Genomic DNA, 24,873 nt, shown 5'->3' with positions numbered 1-24,873 from the left:
GCTTCTTAACTCTATACCTGAAGCACAAGCAGCAAAAGAAAAAAATAGACAAATGGGAACTCCTTAAGATCAAGAACTTCTGTGCCTGAAAGGACTTTGACAAAAGTTGAAGAGGCAGCCAACTAACTCAATGGGAGAAAATATTTGGAAACCACATATAGGATAAAGGCTTGACATCCTGTGTACATATAGAAATTATACAGCTCAACAATAAAAGAACAAACAATACAATTATAAAATAGGCAGACAATATGAATAGACACTTTTCTGATAAGCAAATACAGATGGCTTCAAAGCACATGAAGAGATGCTCATTTTCATTGGCTATAAGGGAAATGCAGATCAAGATGACAGTGAGACACCACCTCACACCTATAAGAATGGTAGCTATTAAACAAACAGAAAACAACAATGTTGGAGAGGATGTGGAAAAATTGGAACATTTATTTACTGTTGGTGGTAATGTATAACAGTACAGCTGTTATAGAAAACAGTTTGGTGGTGCCTCAGAAAACTAAATATTGAGTTGCCCTATGACCCGGCAATACTAATACTCAGCATATACCCAGAAGAGCTGAGAGCAGCGACACAAACAGACATTTGCACATCGATGTTCATAGCAACACTATTCATAACTGCCAAGAGATGGGAACAATCCAGGTGCCCATCAACAGACGAGTGGATAAACAAAATGTGGTACATATGGAATATTATGCAGCACTAAGATGAAATGACATCCTGAAGCAATGACAACATAAATGAACCTTGAGGACATAATGCTGAGTGAAATAAGTCAGACACAAAAAGACAGACACTGTATGATTTCGCTATTATGACCCTGGTAAAGGTAATCTCAGGTGTTACACTACAAAATATAGCAGACCTGGAGGTATACAGAAGCTGGAGGAGGAGGAAAGGCTACCCTAAGAGGTTGAACCTAAATGGAAGGGAACACCTAGAAGTGATGGTAATGAATCAGTGGGTTTATAAGTAACATTGGTGTATTGAACAAAGTGACTGAAAGGGGCTGTATAGTGCCATGTCTCCCACTGACTAGATCTGCAATGATAAATAAGCTCTCCATGAATATTTCAATGGTTCAATAGTGGAAAAAGAGTCAATGGTAGAAGGAGATGACAGAAAACTAAAAATGCAAGCAATGTGCCACAGGCAGCAGGAAAACAGCAGCACCACAGCACTACCCGGGGCAACTAATTGGGAGGGGTGAGGGACAGGTGATAATGGGTAGTTCTGATTCGATAGTTGGTGACACTGTGTTTGCGGTTTTTTGTCATTATGGGCCAATGAAAATTGTCTAAAATTGAGAGCATTGTTGATTGTATAACCAAATAAAGGTACTGTAGGCCATGGATTGTTTATTTTGGACATTGTCCATGATGCCCAATGGATGGAGGCAGCCGATGGGTACAATGACTGAGAAGCAGGATGGTGAACTGTGGTAGTTTCTATGATGGAATATGGTGCAGCTACATAAAGGAAGGGTGCCGGGAGGCAAGCAATGAGCTGAATAAACCCTGGGGACAATGTGTTGTGCAAAATAAGCCAGAGCAAATGAACAGATATGTTAAAGTCTCTTTTCAGAAAATACTTACAAGAAAACTAGAGCCTAGATTGTGAGCCCTTTTAGCAGCCACACTAAGTGAAGTTGCAAGTGTATTTCTAGATTCTGAGACACTGAGCTATATGTGTATCAGTTGGTATTGTCCACTTTGTGTAACTCTGTGACACCTGAGACCCAGAAATGGAGCACTGCAGTCCTGAAATTTAGCATAGCTATATATAATAACAGCTAAAGAGAGCGGAAAAAGAGATCAGGCCGCAGAGTTAAAAATGAAGCCAATCTGGCGGGGTCTAAGGTAAATAAGAACGCAGGGTAAAAGATGATAGCATATGCACTCTAGACCTTCAGCTACTATAGGAGACCAAAGGCAGAGAGGTTGATTATGTCTAAACGTATGTTTTCTGTAACACATAATCTAGATCAAATTGTCTGGATAGCTCTTTTCAAAAATACGAACTCCTGGAGTCCAGAACAGGAACAAGGCCTTGAGATTCTGTATAGTTATTGTAATATCAGGATACATCTCAGACTATGGTGGGCTGATAATTAAAAAGTATTAGTAGAGTCCCCTAAGGGTCCAAAGTGGGGATACACACACACACACACACACACACACACACACATATATATATACTGTTCCCTGGTATTACACCCTGTGCAATCTCCACCCCTCGAGCGTGTGCTAAATTTAAAGATCTATCTTGTAGAGGCAGCCATTTATTTTAATCTCTATTCAATACTGTAGTTGGAAAGTTGATTAGATTATCTCCGTGGTGATGTGGTGCACACAATTGGGGTAGTAACCTTTGTTTAGAGGGAGATGTGACTCCACCCATTCCACGTGGGTCTTGATTAGTTTACTGGAATCCTTTAAGTGGGAACCATTTTGAAGAAAGCCCTTTTGAGAGCCATAGAACCCTGACAGCCCATGCCACCAAAGACCTTTGGAGATGAAGAAGGCAAATGCCCCTGGGGGAGTTTCATGAAACAAGAGGCCTGGAGAGAAAGCCAGTAGACATCACCATATTCACCATGGGCCTTTCCAGTTGATAGAGAAACCCTAAAAGTCATTGGCCTTCTTGAACGAAGGTAACTGTTGGTGCCTTAATTTGGACATTTTTTATAGACTTGCTTTAATTGGGACATTTTCATGGCCTGAGAACTGTAAACTGCAGCTTAATAAATCCCCCCTTTTAAAAGCCGTTCTATTTCTGGTATATCGCACTCTGGCAGCTAGCAAACTAAAACAACAGCAAAACTGATGAATGTCACTTCTGAAATGAGAGGAGAGTGACTTCGCTTCTTGCTTCTCGATCAGGTGAAGCCAACTGACTGTGAAGATGGAGAGAGATGAAGGTAGAGACAGAAGGAGAAAGAACTTCTAACCAAGACAAGGCACTGGGAAGTAACCCTACAACGAGGCAGGCACTAATATGACACCCACTTGGCAGATGGGGCAGAGGTTTGGGGGGACAGAAGAGGAGGCAGAGAAAAGAGAGCAAGAAGGTAAAAGGAGGAAAGAGGAAACAGGAGATAGGGTAGAAAAGGGACAGAAAAGGGTTCTTCAAGAATCTAGAGGGAGGGCTGGGGAAGATGGTGGAGTAGCAAAGTCCAGGAATCATTTCCGCAACACAACAGCTGGGCTGGCAGGACCTGTCTGGAGTCCAGTGGGACACTGGAGAGCTGGAGGAAGAGGCTGGTAAATCGAGGTAAATGCCAGTCAATTCTACTCTCTAGGCAGCAGCTACCACATGCCACCCACCAGTCATGTGGTGGGCAGCAGTGGGGGCTACAGTCCAGCCTCCTGGTGCAGATTGCTGGTGCCAGGGTGGGCTGAAAGGACCTAGGCCCCCAAATCCAGGTGTGTGTGGCCTGTGACTGATCACTGCCGTTGATTAGCTACAGCAGACCACTGGGGCCAGCTCTGAGGGTGGCTACCGGGCCAGCCCCCAACAGGCAAAAGTGGTAAAGGAGTCGGAAAGAAGCAGTACTTATTTCCACTCCCTATTTGGGAGCAAAAATAGTTTGGAAAAGACACAGACTGATGGCTCCAGGACTGAAAAACATCAACAACAAAAAGAAGCCACCCCAGAGGAGGGGAGAACCAGCTCTCCAGAGTTACAACAATAAAATGCTCAGAATGTACAATTCTCAACAAAAAATTACTAAAAAACACAAGGAAATAGGAAAGTGTGGTCCATTCACAGGAAAAAAAGATTTCGCCTACAACCCTCCCTGAGGGAGCTCATATATTGGAACTACTAGTCAAAGAGTTCAAATCAACTGTCTTATATGTTCAGTGAGTTAAAGGGATTCATATACCAAGAACTAAAAAAATTAGGAAATATTATCTGAACATGGTAAGGAGATAGAAATTATAAAAAAGAACCAAATAATTTTTGGAGCTGCCCTGTACAGGAACTAAAATGAAAAACCCATTAGCCTCAAACAGCAGATGTGAACAGGCAGAAGAAAGGAGGAGTCAACTTGAAGACAAGATTATTGAAATTACCTCATGTGAGGAAAAGGAAGGAAAATGATGATGGAGAACAAAAGCCCCTGAAGCCCCCGTGGGAACAACGGAGTGGACCCACATCCACATCGCTGGCACCAGGAGGGCAAGAGAAGGCAAGAGAAGGAAGGGGCAGAGGAAGCCTTTGAACAAATTTAGACCAAAAACTTCCTAAATCTGATGAAAGATATGACAAAGAGAGAATTTCGAAAGCAGCCAGAGAGAAGCAACTTGTCACATACAGGGGATCCCCGTCAGATGAAGACTGCACGTCTCCTTAGAGTGGGCACAGGCCCCAAGACAGTGGGGTGCATATTTCATGTCCTTGAAGGAAAAAACTGTCAACCACGTGTTCTATATATGGCAAAATTATCCTTCAAAAATGAAGGAGAAATGAAGATATTTACAGATAAACATTACCAGAAAACCTACCTGCCCTATAAGAATGCTAAAGGACCCTGGTAAAGGTAAACGCAGAGACTCCTAATACAGAGCATAGGGGACCCAGAGATACACGGAAGCTAGAGATGGGTGAACGGTCAGCTACTGAGGTTGAACTCCAATGTAAAGGAACAGATAGGAGTGAAGGCAGCGCTTTAATGGGTCTATAAGTAATATTACCATATTGAAGGTCAACATGATTGAAAGAGGTTGTATAGACCTATGTGTCCCACCAATTAACACTACAGATATAACTAAAGTTCTTACATGAACTGCCTCAAAAGTATGAGTCTTGTACAAAGAAGAAATAATATCGGGGTATGGGGGAAAACCACTATTACATGCTATGGTCTATGTTTAACAGGAAGATATCACCACAGCAACACCAGGGGTAAATCATGTGGGGAGGGCAGGACAAGAGTTAAAGGGAGGTTTGGATTTTCTATTTGCTGAGGGTGTGTATCAGTTATTTTTCTCTTGGGAGCAAGGAAACTTGTCTAAATTTGAGAGTGTTGATGATTGTACAACTAAGTGAGGATAATGTGAGACATGGACTGTTGACTTTGGACATTATCTATGACGCCCAATGGATGGAGGTGGCTGAAGGATGCACTGACTGAGAAGGAGAATGGCAAACTCTGCTGCATACATATGATCGAATATTGTGGTGCCACAGAAAGGAATGAAGTCGTGAGGCATGCAACAATGGAATGAACCTGGGGGACACCATGTGATGCAAAATAAGCCAGAAACAAAAGATCAAATATTTAATGCTCTTATTTAGAAAATACTTATAAGAAAATTAGGGCCTAAATTGTAAGCTCTTAGGGCAGGCACATTTAGTCTGGAACTGTAATAGTTATTTCTAGATTTTGAGGGGCTGTGCTATATAAATGTATAAACTGGTTTTTCCCTGGAACTTTGTGGACCTGTGCAGCAACTAAGACTCAGAGTAGGAGTTCTTCAGGTCTGAAAGTCAGTATTACCACATACAACTGTTAAAGAAATCGAAAAAGAGATCAGGCTTCAACAGAGATAAGAATGAAATTGATTGGGTCAGGACTAAGATAAATCAGAATACGGGGTGAGGAGGATAGTGTCTACACTTGAGAACTTCACCTACTCTATTAGACTAAAGAAGAGACATTTATTTTGTCCCAAACCTAAATTTTCTGTAGCACATAATCTAACTCAACCTGTCTGGATAGATCATTTAAAGCAACCCAGATATATGGAGCCCAGAATGGGCATGAGGGCTTGTAATTCTGTATAGCTTAATGTAATACCCAGATATATCACAGAGTATATTGAGCTGATAATAAAAATGTATTGGCAAAGTCCCTTGAGGGACAGGAGAAAAAAATATAGAACTATTAATCTTTACCACCCCAGAATCCCCTGATACTGTGTCAAAAATTAGGGACACTCAAATCAATAGGCCAGGCCCAAGGCCCTGGGTCTTGAGGCTTACTCTTGTGAAACTTATGTAGGTAGTGGAAAAGCTTAGCCTACCTATAAGCATGTCTAAGAGCTACTTCTGGAGGACCTCTTTTGTTGCTCAGATGTGGTCTCACACTCTCTAAGCTCAACTCTGCAAGTGAAATCATTATCCTCCCCACTACATGGGACATGACATCCAGGGCAGAAAGTTTCCTTGGTGGCGTGGGTGAGGACTCCCAGGGATGAGTCTGGCCCTGGCACCGTGGGATCAACAATTCCATCCTGACCAAAAAGGGGAAAAGAAATTGAACAAATAAGGTATCAGTGGCTGAGAGAGTTCAAATAAATTTGAGAGGCTACTCTGGAGGTCCCTCTTACACAAACTTCAGTTGGACGTCGCTACCTATCATAATTTGCCAAACCCCAAACAAAACCACTCCAGCCAATCCTAAAGAACACTTAGGGTGATATATAAGATTCTACAAAGGTTCCTTGCATTAGAGTAACTTTCCAGAAACCTACAACCTCCAGATGGGTCCCTGGGCCAGGTACATCCTGAAATGCAGAGGGACCAGCCTCTCCAGAACATCAACTAGTTCCACCCCCCTACCCCATATTATTGGCAGCCTTTTCCAACATGAAAAAATTAAAATGGGCATAACCCAAATACCCTAAAGAGTGGGAGAAAAATTAAAGATGATGGTAGAGTTATATAGAGAAGGTACGGTTTAACAAACGAGTATGATTGCTGAATCATTATATTGATACTTCTTTTAGTTACCAGTATCTTAGAGCAGCTAGAAGTAAAAACCTAAAATTGTAAAACTGTAACCCATACCAAACTCTAAAATCTGTTCTACAACTAATTGTCATGCTGTACTTTGAAATTTATCGCTTTTTTATATATATGCTATTTTTCACAAAAAATAAAAAAGTCAATTGTGATTATTAAATACATATATTCCTTCTAGCCTCCAGTGTTCTGGAGTAGCTAGAAGGAAAAATCTGAGATAATGGAATGGTAGCCCATGACAAACTCTGGGATCTGTTCTGTAACTACTTGCTGAAGAGTGCTTTGAAAATTATTGCTTTTTTCTTTCTTTGCTTTGTATATATGCTATATTATACAATAAAAAAAAATTTTTTTTTAAATTGACAAAATTGAAGGGAGAAATAGTTCCACAACAATGGTTAGAAAATTCAATACACCACTTTCGATAATTGATAGAACATCTAAACAGAAGGTGTACAGGAAACAGAAGACTTGGACAACACTATTAACCAATTAGACCTAACGGACACCTATAGAACACGCCACCCAACAACAGCAGAGGACACGATCTTCTCAAGTGCACACAGGACGTTTTCTAGGCGAGATCATATGTCAGGTCTCAAACCTATTTTAATAAATATAAAAATATTTAAATCATACAAAGTATCTTCTCGAACTACAATGGAAACAAGCTAGGCATCAATAACAAAAGGAAACCTGGAAAATTTACAAGTGTATGGAAATTAAACAATACACTATTTAATAACCAATGGGTCATAGAAGAGATCCCAAGGGAAATTAGGAAATATCTTGAGATGAATGAAAAGAAAAACACAACATAGCAAAACTTAAAGGGATTCAGTGAAAGCAACATTCAGAGGGAAAATTACAGCTCTAAATGGCAACATTAAAAAAGATGACAAAAAAAAAGATCACAAATCAATGTAAATCACACCTACGAAACTAGAACAAGAAGAGCAAATGGAGCTGAAACTTAATAGAAGGTAGGAAACAGTAAAGGTTAGAGTGGAGGTAAATGAAATAGTGAGTAAAAAAATAAGAGAGAATCAATAAAACCAAATGTTTGTGTTTTTTTTTTTAAAGATCAATAAAATAGAAAAATCTTTAGCCAGACTGAAAAAGAGAATGAGAACACAAATAACCAAAATCAGGAATGAAAGTGGGGACATTACTACCAACTCAGCTGAAATAAAAAGGACTATAAAAAAGAGGAAACTATGAACAACCATATGCAAGCAAATTAAAAAATCTAGAGGCAATGGATAAATTCCTTGAGACATACAAACTACCTAATCTGACACAGGAAATAACAGAAAATCAAATAGAAATAGAGCAAGTAAAGAGAGTGAATCAGTAATTTAAAACTTCCCAACAAAGAAAAGTCCAGAGCCAGATTAAAGACAGTCCAAGAAAAGAAAATTACAGACCACCATCCCTTACAAATAAAGATGCAAAAAAATCCAAAATACTGGCTAACAGAATCCAAGAGTATATTGAAAGGATTATAAAACATGACCAAGTGGGATTTATTCCAAGAATATAAGGATGGTTCAATCAATGCAATATACCCCATTAATAGAAGGCATGACAAAAAAAAGTAGACAATTTTCTCAATGGATGCAGAAAAGGCAGTTGACACAATCCAACATAATTTCATGGTAAAAAAAAAACACTCATAAAACTAGGAATAGAAGGGAACTTTCTCACATTATAAAGGCTTTGATGAAAAACCAACAGCAAATATCATGTTCAATGGTTAAAGACTAAAGCTTACCCTTAAGATCAGGAACAAGACAAAGGATGCCCACTGTTACTACTGTTAATTCAACATTGCACTGGAAGTTCTAGCCAGAGCAATCTGGCAAGAAAAAGAAATAAAAGGCATCCAAATTGGAAAGGCAGAAGTAAAATTATCTCTATTTGCATATGGCATGATTCTATAAATAGAAAATCTCAAATAATCCACAAGAAAGTTACTGGAACTAATAAATGAATTCAACAAAGTTGCAGGATACAAGGAAAACATGCAGAAGTCAGTTGGGCTTCTAAACATTAGCAATAAACATTGTGAAAAGGAAATCATGAAAACAATTCATTTATGATAGCATCTAAAAGAAAAAATACCTAGGGATAAATTTAATCAAGGAGGTAAAAGGCTGAACACTGGAAACTACAAAACGTTCATGGAAGAAATTAAAGAAGACCTAACTAAATAGAAAGACATACTGTGTTCAGGATTGGAAGACTTAACATTGTTAATGATATTAAAACTGCTTAAAGTGATCTACAAATTCATGTAATCCCTATCAAGATTCCAGGAGCTTTTTTTTTTCCAGAAATGTAAATGGTGATCCTCAAATTCATAAGGAATTTGAAGGGGCCTCAAATAGTCGAAACCACCTTGAAAGAGTAGAACAAAGTTGGAGGCCTCATACTCTCTGATTTCAAAACTTACTGCAAAGCTACAGTAATTAAAACAGTGTGGTACTGACATAAGGATAAGCACATGGACCACTGGGATAGAAAAGCATCGAGAGATAAATCTGCATTTTCTATGGCCAGTTGATTTTCAACAAGGATCTCAAGTTCATTCAATGGGGAAAGAATAGCCTCTTTAACAAATGGTGCTGGGATGACTGAGAATCCACAGGCAAAAGAATAACTGTGGACACCTATCTCTCATCATATTCAAAACTTAATTTAAGATGGATCAATGATCTAAAAATAAGAGTGAATACTACAGAACTCTTACAAAATAACAGGGAAATACCTTCAGAACCTTGTAGTAGGTAATGAATTTTCAGATTTTACACCAAAAGTCCAAACAACAAAAGAAAAATATGGATAAACTGGGCTTCATCAAAATTTAAAACTTTTGTACATAAAGGACATTAGCAAAAAAGTAAAAAGATGACCCACAAAATGGGAGAAAATATCTGGAAACCATATATCTAACAAGGGTTTAATTCCCAGAATATACAAGGCACTTCTACAACTCAACAACAAAAGACAAATAGCCCAATTTTTAAAAAGGCCAAAGATTTGAATAGACAGTTCTCCGAAGAAGATATTCAAGTGGACAATAGGCCTATGGAAAGATGCTCAACATTTTTAGCCATTAGAGAATTGTAAATTAAAACTACAGGGCGGCACACAGTGGCTCAGCAGGCAGAGTCCTCACCTGCCATGCCGGAGACCCAGGTTTGATTCCCAGTGCCTGCCCATGCAAAAAAAAAAACTACAAAGAGCTATTACTTCACATATACCAGGGTGGTTATTATTTTAAAAACTGGAAATAAGAAGTGTTGGCCAGGATATGGAGAAATACGGACCCTCGTACACTGCTGGTGGGAATGTAACACGATGCAACCGCTGTGGAAAACAGAGTGGTGGGTCCTCAGAGAGACATAGAATTACCATATAACCCTGCAACACCACACCTAGGGATACACCAAAAACTACTGAAACAGGGATTCAAACAGATACTTATATACCAGTGTTCATTGTAGCATTATTCAGAATAGCCGAAATATAGAAGAAACCCAAATATCCATCAAGAGACAAGTGGACAAACAAAACGTGGCATATACACATGATGGAACATATCCAGCCATACAAAGGATTTAAGTGCTGGAACTTGCTACAGCCTTGGATGGACCTTGAAGACATCAGGTTGAATGAAATAAACCAGACACAAAAGGACAAATATTGTAGGATTTCTCTGATATGAAATACTTAGAATAAGCAAATTCTATAGAGACAGAAAGCAAAGTAATGCTTAGCAGTGGTGGGGGGAGAGGGGAAATGGGGAGTTATTGTTAAATAAATACTTATCATTAAATAAGTACGAGGTTTGGTTCATTATGATGAAAATAATCTGGAAATAGTGGTGAATGTTACACAGTATTTTCCAACTAATGTCAAATAATTGTCCATGTAAAATGGTCAAAATGTTTTTATGTTATGTATATTTTACCCCAATTAAAAATAAAGAACAAAGAAATAAAGAGGCCACAAACAAGCACACAAGCACCCCTAGCCCCGTGGGGCTGCGAGGACATTCTAGAACACGACAGAGCCAGTCCAGATGACTGCAGTTTGATCAGTCCTTTTGGCACTTTAAGGACTATATTATCACAGCTTAAAAGAAGCAAGGCTCTCAGTCTTTTCATAAGCATAGCAAAACTCCAACACCAAAACCAGACAAGAAAATAAAAGAAAACTATAGGACAATGTCCCTTAGGAATTTTGATCTTTTGAAAATTAGATACAAATAAAATTCAGCAGGCTATTGATCCCACCATATCCATTTGGGTCAGCAAAAAGGATATCCATGGAATTGTTACCCGTGGTTAATTTAGAAAGGAGGTGTGGACAAAGAGGAGGGAAGGAAGGCCTGTATGCTTTACTGCATGCCTTGTCACGGTTGTCTTTTTCAAATGAGTATGCACTGCTTTTATATACAAGCTTTGTTTCAAAAAAGATCACTTAACCTATTTGAGCCTCAGTTTCTTCAACCGTGAAACAAAGGATGAAATGAAGAGGGCTGTGGCATCTAAAGACATACGGTCATTTGTGTACTGTGCTTTACATACAGCTTTCTATTATTAAAATAGAGGAAAAAGAACGAGGATTTAAAGTATAGACTGCAGGAAATGTAAATAAATTTTTAGATATTCAGCTGCAGCCACACCATGGCCCTCTGAACAGGCTAATACCACCTTAAGTCTTTTGCACTTGCCATTTACTCAGAATATTCCTTCCTAGGACAGCTGCTTGGCTTGTTCCTACACTTCTTGCAGTTCTCTGCTCAAACAGAACCTATCAGAGAGGCCGTCCCTGGTCAGTTTATCTAAAACTGTACCCTGTATCCATACATCACTTCGTAACCTTATTCTGATATATTTTTCTTCTTCGCATGTAAATACCATCTGTCATACTATATATTGTTGGTTTCTTCCCATAAAAGTATAAAGTGGAGAGGAACCATCTGTTTATCTCGAGCACATAGGACGGTACCTGACGAAGAGCAGGCATCCAATATTTGTGGAATGAATAAATAAACATTATCTGAAATATGTCATCAAGAAATGAAAGAAACCTTGGAAACTCCATAAAACAAGGAAAACTTCCCTTAGAAGGTGAGATACCAGCTCACCCTGAAAGCCAAGTGGATGCTGTGGTTGGTCCTGGAAAGGGAGCTCCAGGCAGAGACAGCAGCAAGAGCAAAAAGGGGCTTAAGTTTGGCGGGTTCTATTCCCCAAAAGGCAGGAAGAGGAGAGCAGCTGCTGACAATGCAGCAAGGGGGTGGGAACAGAAAGTGGGGGGGCTCCACGCAAAGCTCAGAAGCCCTGACTTGACCTGCAGGAGTCGTGGGTCTCCTGCACTTGGCTCACATGCCCAGTGTTGGGCTCTGGGAGGACTGAAGCTCAGGAGGTGATAATGTAGGGCGCCTTCTGAATGACACGTGCCCTTCTCCAGGCGAGAAAACAGAGCCTGAGCTCGGGATGCACCAATAGGATAGAGGGAAAGGAACAGGTACAAGAAACAAACTCAATCCATTCACTCAGCCCGCCTTTTGAAGTAGAGTGGACAGTTTCCGGACACTGCCTGAATGCCAGGGCTGAGTGAAGAGGCTGCGGCTCTCAGTGATCCAGAACCTGTAGGAAATCCCAGGTTTTGCAGGAACACTCAGTTCAGGGTTGAACTTGCTGAATTGGAAGAACCTGTTGGACACCTGAGACGTGACAATCAGGAGGCATCTGGACGAACTTGACTAGAGTTAGTCTGGGTTGGCAAGAGCTTTTGGAGACAGCAACATCGTAGGCAAAGCCACCGGGGTGTTACAGATTGTAGTCTGGACTCTGGACTCAAGAGATGAGAACAGAGCCAAAGAAAGGAAGGTGGGCACAGCAATATTTAAAGGCTGGGCTGAGTAGAGCCTGAGCAGGATGGGCCAAAGAGGAAGCCAGAAAACTAGACTGAGAGCATGTTTTAGGAAGCGTGAGGTGGTGGGCAGCGCCCACTGCTGCAAACATGTAAAATGAGACGTGTATACTTGGCAATGAACGGTTCACTAGATATTTGCCTGACGTTTTCTGGAGAGTGGTGGGAACCACCGCCAGCTTGAAATTTGGTGAGATGCAAGCAGGAGGTGAGGATAGAAACAGTGAATACTTTCTAGAAACTTGACTGTGAAAGAAACCATCGGACAATAACTAAAAGACCTCCATGAGGCCTGGGGACAAGTTTCCTAAGAAAGAGTGGATAGACAGAAGGTTGGAGTTTAGGGTCTTGGAGCTAGTCCACCCACGAGAGATGACAAGGTCCACAGCGTGCTCACTGACTCGGAGGTCTACATGCGAGATTTTGTGAGGCTACGGTGGTCTAGGACATGGAGGGGAGAGGAAGCCAAGCTCCCAAGGAGCACGCAGTGCCAGGCCAACGACAGCATGGGGACATCTGGAGAAGTCCGGGTGAAGCCAGAGGGCGTGGTCCTCAAAGGAGGGCGACGTTTTACGTAAGAAAATCAGAGCAAAAACCCGGGGAAGTCCCAGCAGGGGAAGGCCTCTTCTTTCCAGGCACATTTAACCAAGGACTGGCCCTACCAGTTTGCTAAGAGCTGCGCTTCCCGGACTGGCTGCCTCGGGGCAGTCTGCACCGGCAGGCGGTTCTCCGCGCGCCGCCTGCTGATCTCAGGGGAAGGCAAGCTCCGCGACCGCGGGCCCGCGGATCTCCGGGGAAGGCAAGCTCCGCGACCGCGGGCCCGCGGATCTCCGGGGAAGGCAAGCTCCGCGACCGCGGGCCTGCGCGTCTCGGCCCCGGCCCCTACGCAGCGCGAGGCGCTCAGAGCGCCTGCACACGAGCGCTGAGGCGCTGCAGCTCGCTCGCTGCCCCGCCGGCCGTTCCCCACACGGAAATGGCCTCTTCCGGGACCTCCGGCTGTCGCCTTGGGCGGCGCTTTCGAATCACCCGGGGGTCATTTAATATTCCCGAAGTCCCGGCCACACCCGACGTCCACGCCCGGCGTTCCAGGGTGGGCGCGGCCCAGGCGACGGCAGCCCGGCCCGGAGGCTTCTCGCCATCGCTCACGCGCCGCCTGAGCTGCAGAGGACCCGAGCCTCGCCCCCTCCTCTCGGCCCCGCAGATGGGCACGCTCGGCGCAGGGCAGCGGCGGGCACCAGCAGCCACCGTGGGCCCCGGGACTCGCAGTCCCCGCTCGGCCTGCGGGGGGCCTCGCGAAACTGAAAGTGGAAGAGCGAGAACTACATCTCCCAGGAGGCACCGGGGCTCGGCTCGGGCGGAGCAGGTAGGGCCGTGGCAGTGGCCGTGGCCCCGGGCCGGCGAGCGTTGCCGAGTTTTTCCGAACGGCTCCGAGCGTCCCCGAGCTCAGGACGCCGCGCGAACCTCACCCGCAGACCACAGCCGAGCATGAGTTGACTCTTTCCCAATTCCCGGAGTAGTTCCCGGGGCGCGCGGAGGGGCTGCGCGGCCGGCCGGACCCCTGCCCAGGGATGCCCGCGGATGCCCGCAGCCCCGGGCGGCCCCCCCAAGCCCAGGACGCACGTGGAGTCCCCAAGCCCGGATAGGACAGTCTCAGGCCCCGGGCGGAGCCCGCTGAGACCGCGAGGGCGGGAGGAGCCGCGGGAGGCCCCAAGGCCGGTGCTGGGTGCGGGCGCGGAGGGGCCAGGCCAGGCTGGAGAGGTGGCGGCGAAGGTGACCCGTGGACAAGGGGTTAGGGGCAGAGCTCCTGCCCTGGGTTTGGAAACGGGCTAACGGGAAAAGAACTGGAGGGTGACCGCTAGGGTCTTTTGGCCTCATCCACGGGATGCCATGAAGTGGCAACGACTGGGAGAGGGACAGTGTGCCTGCGGGTGAGACTCGGTTGTGTTGGGCGGTGGCAAGTCTGGGGTGCCCGTGTGACATCGGAGTGCAGCGGCTGAGAAGGTGGGGGGGTGAGGGTGGGCTGGAGATGGGCTTTGAACGAGCGCATGGCCTGGACGGCATGGGGCGCCCGGGGAAGCTGGGGCAGGGTCTCGGGAGAGCTGAGGCCTGAAGAGAGGATTATCTGGTGAGGGAGAGTAGTCCCCCCACCCGGGAGTGCCGTGTTGGGTTGAAAGAAGAGACTATTTCAAAAAGAGGAACTCTAGGCTGGGAGGTTGAGTCCCTTGAGTTGCACACGGGTTGGCTGCGAGTCCGTGAGGGAGGGCCAAGTGCATGGCAGGCCCAGGCGGGTGGGCTGCGCAGAGAAGGGGCCTCCCCGAGATGTCCAGTCGGAGTGTCCAGAGCCTGTGAATATGGTGCTGCACCTGATTCTACAGATGTGGTGAAGGATTAAGATTACGTTAAGGACCTGGAGTTGGGGAGGCTGCTCTGGGTTGTCCAGGTGGGCCCAGTGCAGTTGCAAGGGTGGTTACAAGTGGAAGGAAGATGGGTGCAGAATGTGAGCCCACATTGGAAGGAGGGTCAGGTCGACACAACGCTGCTGGCTTTAAAGATGGAGGGAGGGACCACCGGCCAAGGAATGTATGTGACCTCTGATGCTGAAAAAGGAAAGGAAATGGAGTCACCCTCAAGCCTCCATAAGGGAACCCAGCCCTGCCCACACGTAGATTTTAGCTCAGTGAGACCCTGGTTCAACTCGTAACGTTGAAGACTGGAAGATAATAAATTTGTGTTATTTGAAGCCACTGAATTCCTGGTAATCTATCATGGCAGCCATAGAAAACCAACATAGCTGGCCAGGGATTTGGGACGGGACAGAGGCAGTTCTCAGGGAAGGAATCAGGAAAGTCATCAAACGCCAAACTCAACGCAGCAAGGGAGTCTGGGGTTTGTAGAGTTAGAGAGGTGGTGTGAAATAGTCTCTTGGAGAGTGGGACCAAGCTTTCTCGGGCGTGTGGACAGGAAATTGGGGGTCCTGGGCTGCGCCCCTGGCGAGCACCTCGGCAGCTCCCACCCAGAAGCCAGTAGTGGTCGCTGACCTCCAGAGCCGCTTACATTTCTGAGAAAGAAAAGAGGCCACTTGGAGGAATGGGAGTGAAAATGCTTTACAGGTGGGCAGGTGCAGGTCAAGAGCTCTGGGGAGCAGAGTCACTCCTCCCCCCACAAGCCGACTGAGTCCTGGGCCCCTCCCAGGGTCTTTGGATGTGGAAGGAAAAAGCTGTTCCTTCAAAGCTTTGATTGATGCACCCCAAATGGTGTCTGCACCTACCACACAGGCTTGTGGGAGCCAAACGTGACAAAGGAGGCCTCACAGGTGGGCCTGCTGCCCGTGTTCTGTGGGCACACCCTATATCCGTCTCCTGGGGCGATTAGAATCACCCCAGGAATAATGTTTCCATTTCTCTTGAGCCCTCTTATGGACCTGTCCCCCACCTGCTCAGCCCATCACTAAAATTAGGCTGCAGTGGTTCTAGCCCTGTGACTCGGTCTAACCTTGACTCACAGGGAGTCACTTGCCAGCCGTGACTGGCAAGTGTGTTCTGCCCACACAAAGGGAGAACAAGGCTTGTGAGCCCCGGAGCAGGAAGGAGCCGACAGGCAGCTGCCCAGGCTCCTTACGCCCTCCACCCCCGCTACCCAGGCCTTCACCCTCCTTCCCTGAAGCTTCTGACCTCGAGCCCAAGCTGCCCAGGGCTAAAAAACTTCAAGACATGAACTGGGTCATCTGGTCTTTGAAGTAAGCAGCACCAGAGCTAAGCTCCCTTTTCATTGAGAAGAGTGTCAGCCTAGCGCAAGTGGGCCAGGGTCCTTAAACAGGTATTTCAAAGGAGTTTCCAAACCAAGAGGCTAACATCAGGTGTTAGTTTGATAATAGAAGTTTCCAAACAAGGCAGGGGTACAGGGACAGCCTGCTTCCCCATCCCTCCAGGACTCACATCATTCCCAGGAAGAGCAGGCCAGGCCTGAATGCCCACCTGGAACTGCTCAGCATCAGGGAAGGACAAGCAGTGCCCACGGCTGACATGCCTCCACTGCCACCACCCTGCTCGCTTTGCTGATTTAAAAAAAAAGTCAGATGTTGGAAAAGAGGGCTTAGTTTGGCAGTTACACCTGTGACACATCATTTAGTAATCCTTCAAAGTAGCATCTAACTCTGCAAAATCCTTTATTCAGTAAAATTTATTGTTTGATGGCAACAATGAATAGGCAAACTCAAGGGTGCTAGATGTACAGACTTCTCTCCAGCAGCCCTGGGGGAGGTTGCAGAATACACCTGCTCCTCTTGGTTGGCCAGGAACTGGCCTGGGCAGTGGGGGCAGCCAGGGCCTGATGTCCTCCCAGCATGGCTCAGCATAACCAGTGGCCTCGTTCCAGCGGCCCCCCACCTTCACCCCCAGGGCCTGAGAAGAGGGCTGGGATGGGTGAATCCTGTCTGTCCAGGGAGCTCTATGAGATCCTCTCTCCTGCACCACCCTAGCCCACCCTTGAGCTGTGGGGTCCCTAAAGTTAGTCCTTCTAGGAACAGGTTTCGAGAGGGACCTGAGCTGGCTGGTCACTGAGGGCTGCCTGGTGGGCTGCCCACTGGAGGAGGCAGCCAGGGGCTGCGCCACCCCGATCCCATCTCAGGGAGTGGAGGGAGTAGAGCGTGGGGACTCCGTGCCCACCCCGCCCAGTCTGGGCAGGCGCCAGTCACCAGGGTCTCCAGACGCTCTGGACTATACGGGTGGCGGTCAGGCTGCTGCCCAGGGCTGCAGGCACCAAGTCGGCCTCCTCCGCAGATGCCCGACTTAATTCAGCCTCCCGGGCCTCGTCCACGTCAGAACACAGGTCGTCCACCGAGCCGGGGGGGCCGGGCACAGGGGACCCCGGGGCCGCTACCACCGGCCAGCCGCTGTGCCCGGGGGCTCCGGGCGGCCCAGCCAGGGCATTCCCCAGCAGGTCCCGAAAGTTGCTGCCCTCACGCAGGGGCATGGACTCGAGCAGGTGGTTGAGGAGCTCGGCGGCAACGGTGGCGTCGATGGCCTGGCACGTGGACACGAACGTGTGCACCTCGTGCATGCACTGGATGTAGCCTGCGGCGAAGCGCTCGCTCGCTTCCGCCTGCAATTGCTCGCGTTCTGCGCCCGGGGATGGGAGGGAGAGAGCCGCGCCCGGCACCGTGAGCGGCCACTGCGGGCGCCTGGCCAGCCCAGCGCGCGGGAAGGGCCTTACCCGGGAGACGCGGGGGGGAACCCGCGCCGCCGACGGGACGGGGGCGCCCTGAGAGGGGTCCTCCTTCCGAGGCTGGGGCGGGCTGGGCGAACGCGCCTCACGCCCAGGTGGCAGGCGCCCCCGCCCGTGCCCCAACGCCACTCACCGCGCGCCCGGCCCCGCAGCGCGCCCTGTACGCGCCGCACCGTCAGCTCCAGCACCTCCGCGTTCTCCAGCTTGGCCTGCACCTGCCCCGGCGCGGCGCCGGTAGGGGAGGGTGGTGAGGCCGGGCCCCGCCGCTCCCCACCCGCCGCAGCCCCCACCGCCCGCCTGCCCGCACCTCGGCGCCGGCCAGCAGCAGCCGCAGCTCCTGCAGGCTCTCGTTAATCCGGGCACGCCGCTTCTTCTCCACTAGGGGCTTCCGGGCCTGCGGGGGAGCGTGCGGCGTGAATCCCCGCCCGGCCTCCGCCCTCGGCCCCCCAGCACGGGTCCCGGCCCACACCTTGCGGTCCCCCCGGGCCTCCCAGCCGTCCTCGTCCTCGCGGCCCGCGCGATCCCGGCCGGGTCCCAGGGGCGGAGACATGGCCGGCACCCCGCTCCAGGCGCGCAGGGGCGACGAGCGGACTGCCCGGCCTGCGGCCCCAGCGCAGCGAAGCCCAGCCCAGCCCAGCCCAGCCCAGCCCAGCCCAACCCAGCCCAATCCAGCCCAGACCACGCCCGCTCCCCACCCGTGCGCGGCCTCCAGCCCCGCCGCCCCGCCCCTTTTATAGCAGCTTATTTGCATCTCAATGCGCCGATTGGCCGCACTGGCTCGGGAGTGGCCGGCCGCGAGGAGCGCCACGGCCAATGGGAGTCGAGCTCTTTGTCTGGCCCCGCCACCCGGGCGGCCGGCAGCTGGCAGGGCGGGGACCGAGGGCGAGGTCGGCGGATGGGTCCCTCCCCCGTCCCCACGCGACCCACGGAGGGGGCGGCCCCGACCGCGGCCCCGGAGGCTCCCAAGGGAGTGCTCTGGCCCGGGGTCCCGGGGCGCCAGGGTCCTGGTGTGCAGAGCCCCTGAGAGGTCCGCGGCCTCCGCACCTGGAAGGGGCTTCGGGGCGGGGCTCGGGGGGCCGTGCAGTCCCCAGGGCGTGGGGACAACCGGCCGCCAGGGTGGGGCGGCCTTGCGGGTCACTCAGTTTCTCGCGGACTCAGCCTTCGGGCCGACCCCAACGCCGAAGCCCCCTTCCCCCGACGACCCCCTTGCAGACTCCCCCCACCGCCGCGCTCTCCCTCCCGGCGCCCCTCCCATCCCGCGCCACCCCCCACCCCGCGCTTCCCTCCGGGTGCCCCCGGCCCCCTCGGTCCCCCGCCCTCCCTCCCGGGCCCCGGCCGCCCGGGAGCCGCCGTCTCCTCCCCCGCGGTAACTTGATGCCGGTGACAGTTGGCAGCTGCAGCGGCTACGGCGGAGAAAAGCAGTGGCCGCGCCAACAGCGACAGGTGTCGGCCGCGCCTTTGTCTCGGGCCCGCTTTGTCCCGCGCTGGCGGGCGGCGGGCGCGTTTGTGTCCGCCAGACACCCGCGATCCCCTCCCGCGGGCCGCCCATCTGCCGCGCTCCCCGCCGTGGGGGACGCGGGCGGTGGGGGCCAGCGGGGACGCCGTAGGACTGGAAGCGCCCTGGGGTCCCCAGTCCCCTCCCCTCGGGTCGGGTGTTACCCGCCTCTCACCGGGAAGCCCCTCGGATCGTCCCTCCTCACCGTTCAGGTCTCGGCTTCCCTCCCGGCAGCTGGGCAGGTATGTGCCTACCTCGCGCCAGCCCCGTGCCCTTCCCAGTGCAGTCAGTAATGGCCCAGATTGTTGGCTGTGGCCTGTGCCTTCCATGAGCTGAGAACCTGGCCTGGCAATGCTCTGGTGAGTGGGGAAGGGCCGTGGCTGGGGTGTGTGCCGTGGTGGGTACAGCAAAGGGGCCCCAGTACCCTGTCCATGGGCCTGGCGGGCCTCCGGTGGCCCTTTCACTGTGGCACAGCCAGATGGGGCACACTGGGATTTGGCTGGAGGTGTGAAGACTGCTTCTCACTGACTTCTGCCTGCTCCCCTGTGCCAGTGGCTCTCCCCTGTCCCTCTTCTACCTCTCTGAGGCCACCCCTGAGACAGCCCGCCCCCAAGCCCAGCACCACTCACCTCCTTGCCAGTCTCCTCCCTTCTGGCACTCACCCCCTGCTATCCTCAGTCTCCCCCACAAGCCAGAAGGCCCAGGGCCATCCCTCCCGCTCTCCATGGGATGTTCAGAGACCAGCTGCCCCTTGCTTCTGGAGCTGGGGGTTGCTGACAGGGTGGGCAGCTGGAGTGGCAGCTGTGAAGGAGCCTGTGCCTGGCCTGCAGCTTTGCTCCCCTTCCCCAGGGAAGAAGTCCCCCAAGTGACTAAGTTCCCATCATTCTGAGAAACTGAGATGTGGGAAAATAAATTTTAGCCATACCCCTCCTTACCCATGTGAACAAGGCCAAACATGTGTTTTAGGCCACTCAGCACAAAAGGCGCAGTTCATTCTGGAAGGCATGATCAGGGCCGCAGGGAGGTGTCTGGGCAAAGAGCAGAACACCTGGTTGGAGGGGAACTGGGTGTCGGGGGAGGAGGAGGGCAGGAGAGAGGCAAATGGTGTAACCAGAAAATGAAAGGCAATTACGAACTCCAGGGAAAACTAAAAGCTGCATAAGGAAAGAAACATAGCCACTGCTTTGCACAGCAACAGACAGTTTTTCACAGTCTCAACCATGTAACACTGTTCATAGTGTTTCACTATTCGGTATCATTCTAGAGAGAAACCAAGGATGGCTTAATTATGGTTACAAAACGTGCTATGAAGTTGATTTTGCAAAAACAAAAGGACAGGTGGCAGGATTTGGAAGAGGGGAAGAGGCTGAAGGGAGGGCAAGAGAACTCAAGAGCCTTGTCTCACAAAGTGGGGATGAGGGCGGGGGTTGTAGAGACATGGTGTTAGAACTGAAGGGAGAAGAAATTAAGGGCTGGGCTATGCCTCAGTGTAGCCGAGTGCTTGAGATAAAAGAAACCTAGGGATAAAGCAGAATGTGCAAGTTAGGAAAATCCTTGGTTGCAGCCTGGACAGGAATTGGCATGTAACATTAGCCTCAGTTTCCCTTAGTGGACCCGCTGGCTGACTGGCTGGCTTGGCTTTTTCCTCCCCAAAGTCTGGACACCCCATCTCAGGGCCATCAAGCCCTGCCTCCCTCCCACTCGCAGTGTCCCCTGGCAGACCCACTTCCTGCCACTTGCCCCTTGGACTGAGCCTTCTTCCAGAGGTTGCTCAAACACAGACTTCCTGAGCATTTGGACCCTTTGACAGCAGAGGCCAGCAGAGGCTGGGCAGGGCTGTGGCAGGGACAGCAGGCCATAAATCCCTGGGGAAAACAAAAGCAGCAGCCGGCCGATAACCAGGCCCCTTGTGGGCAGTCTACCCCAGAGGTTCAGAGAAGCTCCTTTTGGTTTGGAAATAAAGGAAGGGGGCTGTCTTTGGGGTTATATGGTAAATAAAAATGCAGTTAAAAGGATGCCCCAAAGGCACACAGAAGTTCAGTGAAGCAGCCCCATCTGGCCATTTGGGGAGGTTTGCAGAGCCCGGTGCCTGGAGGACAGACTGCACTGTGGCTAGGAGGTGGGACCCTCCTGCCACTCCTCACGCCGGGCCCTTCTGGAAGGGCCAGCTTCTGTCCCGAGCCAGTGTCTTGGGTTGAAAGTGTGTGTGGGAGTGGGGCGGGGGGTCAGGCCACGCCCCATGCGGCTCCATCCCTGCCCGGATCATCCCTGATGGGGACAAGGGTCCTTTCTGCCCCCGGCCCTTCAAACCTCCCTGCCTTCAGCTCTTGGTCAGCTTGTGAGCAGCTCATCCTGCCAGCCTGACAACCTCAGGCAGGACAAAGGCAAGAGTTGCTGGCTTACTGCAAAGAGCTGCCAGGGCCTAGGGCTGCCCCAGGCAACTGCACCCTCCGTTTGCAAGTGAAAAGCCCATCCATGGTCATGATTGCATAATTATATTTGTATTTTAGAAAGTCTGCTCTGGCTGCACAGGGAAGGGGGTAAGGGAGGGTAAGACACAAACAGCAGCAGGTGACCAGCAAGATTCCAGCTGTACAAGTCTGGGCAAGAGGAGGGGGGGCCTTTGTGATGAATGCAATATTTCTAGAGTTGTTTTTTTTTTTTTTTAATCTCTTGATAATCCTCTGTGCTACACTAAAATACAAATAGTTAAAAATAAAAATATACTTGTTTTATTTACCAATTTTCTAAAAGGCAAAAAAGTCATAAAAAGACACAAGCAGCCAAACAAACATATTGCACTGGGCGAGGGACACTCGCTCTGCACACGAACAAACACTTGTCCGGCGAAGCTCAGCAAGCCACTTTACAAAGTCTGGGAACTTATTTACAAATCTCTTTAGAAACATTAAAAAGAAGGCTCAGTTTAAAATCGAGAAAAGGTTTTCCTAACACCCCTGTACACACATACTACAGAAAACACACTGGATGCACGGCTGCATGTAAACATCTTCACGGAATGCTCCTACGCGCTCCTTCTCTGCACGCAGTGAAGCAGGCAGCGCGGCGATGGGCAGGGACAAATTAAATAGGGAAGTAATGCTGATGGCAAACTTCATCACAGCAGAGAGAGAAAGTGTTCGTGAATGTAATGAGAATGCAACTTTTGTGTTCAGGTGATGTGAATGTGATTTTAGAGATAACCGATACCCTCGACTACGTGAACTGGGGGGGGGCGGGGGGCAGTTTAGTGCATCAGATGGCCCACTCAGGCACACACTACAATTTCGTGGGCATCTGAAGGTGATGTTCATTTGGAAATTAAAAAGCAACAACAACCCAGGATTCTTGTGCTTGAGTTTATGAAAAACTGGGGCTAAGATTCAGCCAGACGATGGTTTCATTATGAAAACCAATTGAGTGCAAGGAGGCTTCACTTGCCCCAGTGGCAGCTTTGCCATCATCAGCGTGGTGGGAGCTTAGCTTTCGTTCAAGCCTCTACAGTCTTGGTCCAAGTTTAAGTTCACTGGCCCATCAGCGGCAACGTATCCACACCGGGGACCATGACTAAATGTCTGCAAACGGTCTTTGGGGCATATGATGCCACACAAGGTTTTGCAGAATCTCAGGCAGCCTGGCCTCCCTGTCCCCTGAGTGTCGGCACACCCTGACCATGACAGCCGCTGGCAGAGACCGGAAGCTGGAGGGGCGTGGGGGGACAGGGCACTCACTGCACCTCTGGCAACACAGATGGGCACAGGGTCAGTGGGCAGCTCGCTCTTGGCTGGGCCAGAGTCAATGCTCAGAGGCTCCAACAGAAAAAGAAACACGAGTGGGTCCCAAATGTGGTGCTCAGGCCAGTTACGACCTTATTTATATGCCTGGTTTGCAGAGGGAAGTCAGCCTAGAGACGAGAGACTATAGACTTCTATCTTCAGGTTGGTTGTCAGGGTCTAAAATGGATACACGAATGATGAAGGAGAAAACATCTGGAAGGACACCTACCTATTATGAATGGCTTCCCTTTGGAAGTCCGGGGGAAGATTTTCAATTTTTACTTAATAAACTTCTGCACTATTTAAAATTTTTCCCAACATCAACATACCACCTTTATAATTTAAAGTACTTCTAAAGCAAATTTCAAAATTAAATTCAGTATTTCCAACATAAACATAGTACATTTAAAACAAATTCAAAACCTCAATTTTCTTGCCCACATCTTCAGTTTTTATACCAAACGTAAATAAAAGTTTTCTTGCTTTACCAGGGAAAAATAAAAAAGATTGATGGAGAAACACACAGAAGGGTCCAGGTGGATTTCACGAAGGCTCACCACTCCTGCACCTGAAGCCAAGCTACGCTTCACGACCATTTAATGCGAAGCATTGTGAAATAAAATTAGAGGAGGCTGTTATCTCCATTCGATGTGTTAAAAAAACTCTAGCTTGACTAAATGATAATTCGGATAGAAAGCAGCCCCAGCAGAAGGACAGAATTTCATCTGAACGTTTTCATGATACTGACAAGACCCCAATCCCGACACCCCCTGGGAAGGTTCTGGAAAGCCAGTGCCCTCAGCTGAGTCACAGGTGGCGTCTGGCCGTCTGTCACACCTGGTGTCACGGACGCTGGGCGCTGGCCCGGGAAGGACCAGCGGGAGACGAGCCGAGGCAGAGAGGTTTCTATGCCTTTCTCAAGTTCCCACAGAACACGTGAATGTCTTCCTGGGTTTGGCAAAGCCCCACATTCATATTTTAGATATAAAACGCATTTCTTCCCAACCCCTGCCTCCACAGTGCTTTAAATTACCCCTTCAGATAACCATATATATATTTTTTCTAAAACAAAAAAGCAACCTGAATGCACATGTTCATTTCCTTGGGAGCAAACGGGGGGCCTCTTCTGCCTCTCGGGGTGCCGGCTGGGCGGTGCTGCCTGCGGGCCGAGCGGGGTGACTCGATGCTAGCTCCCGGGCCCTGGGGCTCGGGGGGCACCTGCTCTCCTCTTTGGCATCCGTCACTTCGCTGAGTCCCCGAGGAGGAACATCTTGCTCCCCCAGTTCACAGATGCTGCCTTTTTCGTTTTCACAGTAAACACATTCCTTGAAAGAAGAATGTGAAAATGTAACAAAAGTAAGATCTCTGCTACACGAGAAGGGGGGAGCGGCTGGGCGTGAGTGGGGGGTTTGGGGCAGCAGGAGGCTGGGGGGGGGGCATCGGGCTTCGGTGGAGCTCCTGGGTGGTGAGGGATGTGCGGGGGCAGCCACTGTCTGCCTGCAAAGGGGCCCTCTCTGGGCAGAACTGGGTGCCCCCCAAAAGGTACCCGGGGCCTCAGAAGGCCACCTTGTTAGGAAGTCGGGCCACGGTGGACGGAACTAGCTAAGAAGAGGGCAGACTGGGTGGGGTGGGCGACCGGGGTCCTTCTGCGGAGAGGGGAGTGTG

The 24,873-nt window shown here is 49.4% G+C and overlaps 3 protein-coding genes across 3 annotated transcripts in view; 1 reads left to right on the top strand and 2 right to left on the bottom strand.

Moving 5' to 3' along the window:
- Window positions 1–16,862: 16,862 nt before the first annotated feature.
- HES6 (hes family bHLH transcription factor 6) lies at window positions 16,863–18,548 on the bottom strand. The gene is made up of 4 exons (XM_077155549.1): window positions 18,407–18,548; window positions 18,245–18,331; window positions 18,071–18,152; window positions 16,863–17,831 (listed from the first exon to the last, which is right to left on the bottom strand). Exons 1-4 carry the CDS (start codon window positions 18,485–18,487, stop codon window positions 17,404–17,406), a joined length of 678 nt encoding a protein of 225 aa, XP_077011664.1. The 5' UTR covers window positions 18,488–18,548; the 3' UTR covers window positions 16,863–17,403.
- Window positions 18,549–19,264: 716 nt separating this feature from the next.
- Window positions 19,265–24,248, top strand: LOC143678302 (uncharacterized). The gene is made up of 2 exons (XM_077155550.1): window positions 19,265–19,674; window positions 23,700–24,248. The coding sequence occupies exons 1-2, from the start codon at window positions 19,312–19,314 to the stop codon at window positions 23,778–23,780; spliced, it is 444 nt and encodes a 147-aa protein (XP_077011665.1). The 5' UTR covers window positions 19,265–19,311; the 3' UTR covers window positions 23,781–24,248.
- Window positions 22,142–24,873, bottom strand: part of PER2 (period circadian regulator 2) — a 35,778-nt gene continuing 33,046 nt past the window's right edge. Inside the window, exon 23 of the mRNA XM_077155551.1 lies at window positions 22,142–24,533. Within this exon, the coding sequence (XP_077011666.1) occupies window positions 24,303–24,533 (231 nt within the window). The 3' untranslated portion in view covers window positions 22,142–24,302. The remainder of the gene's footprint in view (window positions 24,534–24,873) is intronic.

Source organism: Tamandua tetradactyla, chromosome 3 (genome assembly GCF_023851605.1).
Source record: "Tamandua tetradactyla isolate mTamTet1 chromosome 3, mTamTet1.pri, whole genome shotgun sequence".
NCBI classification, from domain to species: domain Eukaryota; kingdom Metazoa; phylum Chordata; class Mammalia; order Pilosa; family Myrmecophagidae; genus Tamandua; species Tamandua tetradactyla.
This window is presented reverse-complemented; position numbering and strand designations above follow the sequence as displayed.

Excerpts from the sequence above, each read along its gene's own strand:
- HES6 (XM_077155549.1), bottom strand. The coding sequence starts at position 18,487 with ATGTCTCCGCCCCTGGGACCCGGCCGGGATCGCGCGGGCCGCGAGGAC. Across the intron at positions 18,153-18,244 it reads TGCTGCTGGCCGGCGCCGAG|GTGCAGGCCAAGCTGGAGAA; the intron begins GTGCGGGCAGGC and ends GCGCCGGGGCAG. Across the intron at positions 17,832-18,070 it reads GCTGCGGGGCCGGGCGCGCG|AACGCGAGCAATTGCAGGCG; the intron begins GTGAGTGGCGTT and ends CCCCGGGCGCAG.
- LOC143678302 (XM_077155550.1), top strand. The coding sequence starts at position 19,312 with ATGCCGGTGACAGTTGGCAGCTGCAGCGGCTACGGCGGAGAAAAGCAG. Across the intron at positions 19,675-23,699 it reads CCCTCCCGGCAGCTGGGCAG|GGAAAAATAAAAAAGATTGA; the intron begins GTATGTGCCTAC and ends TTGCTTTACCAG.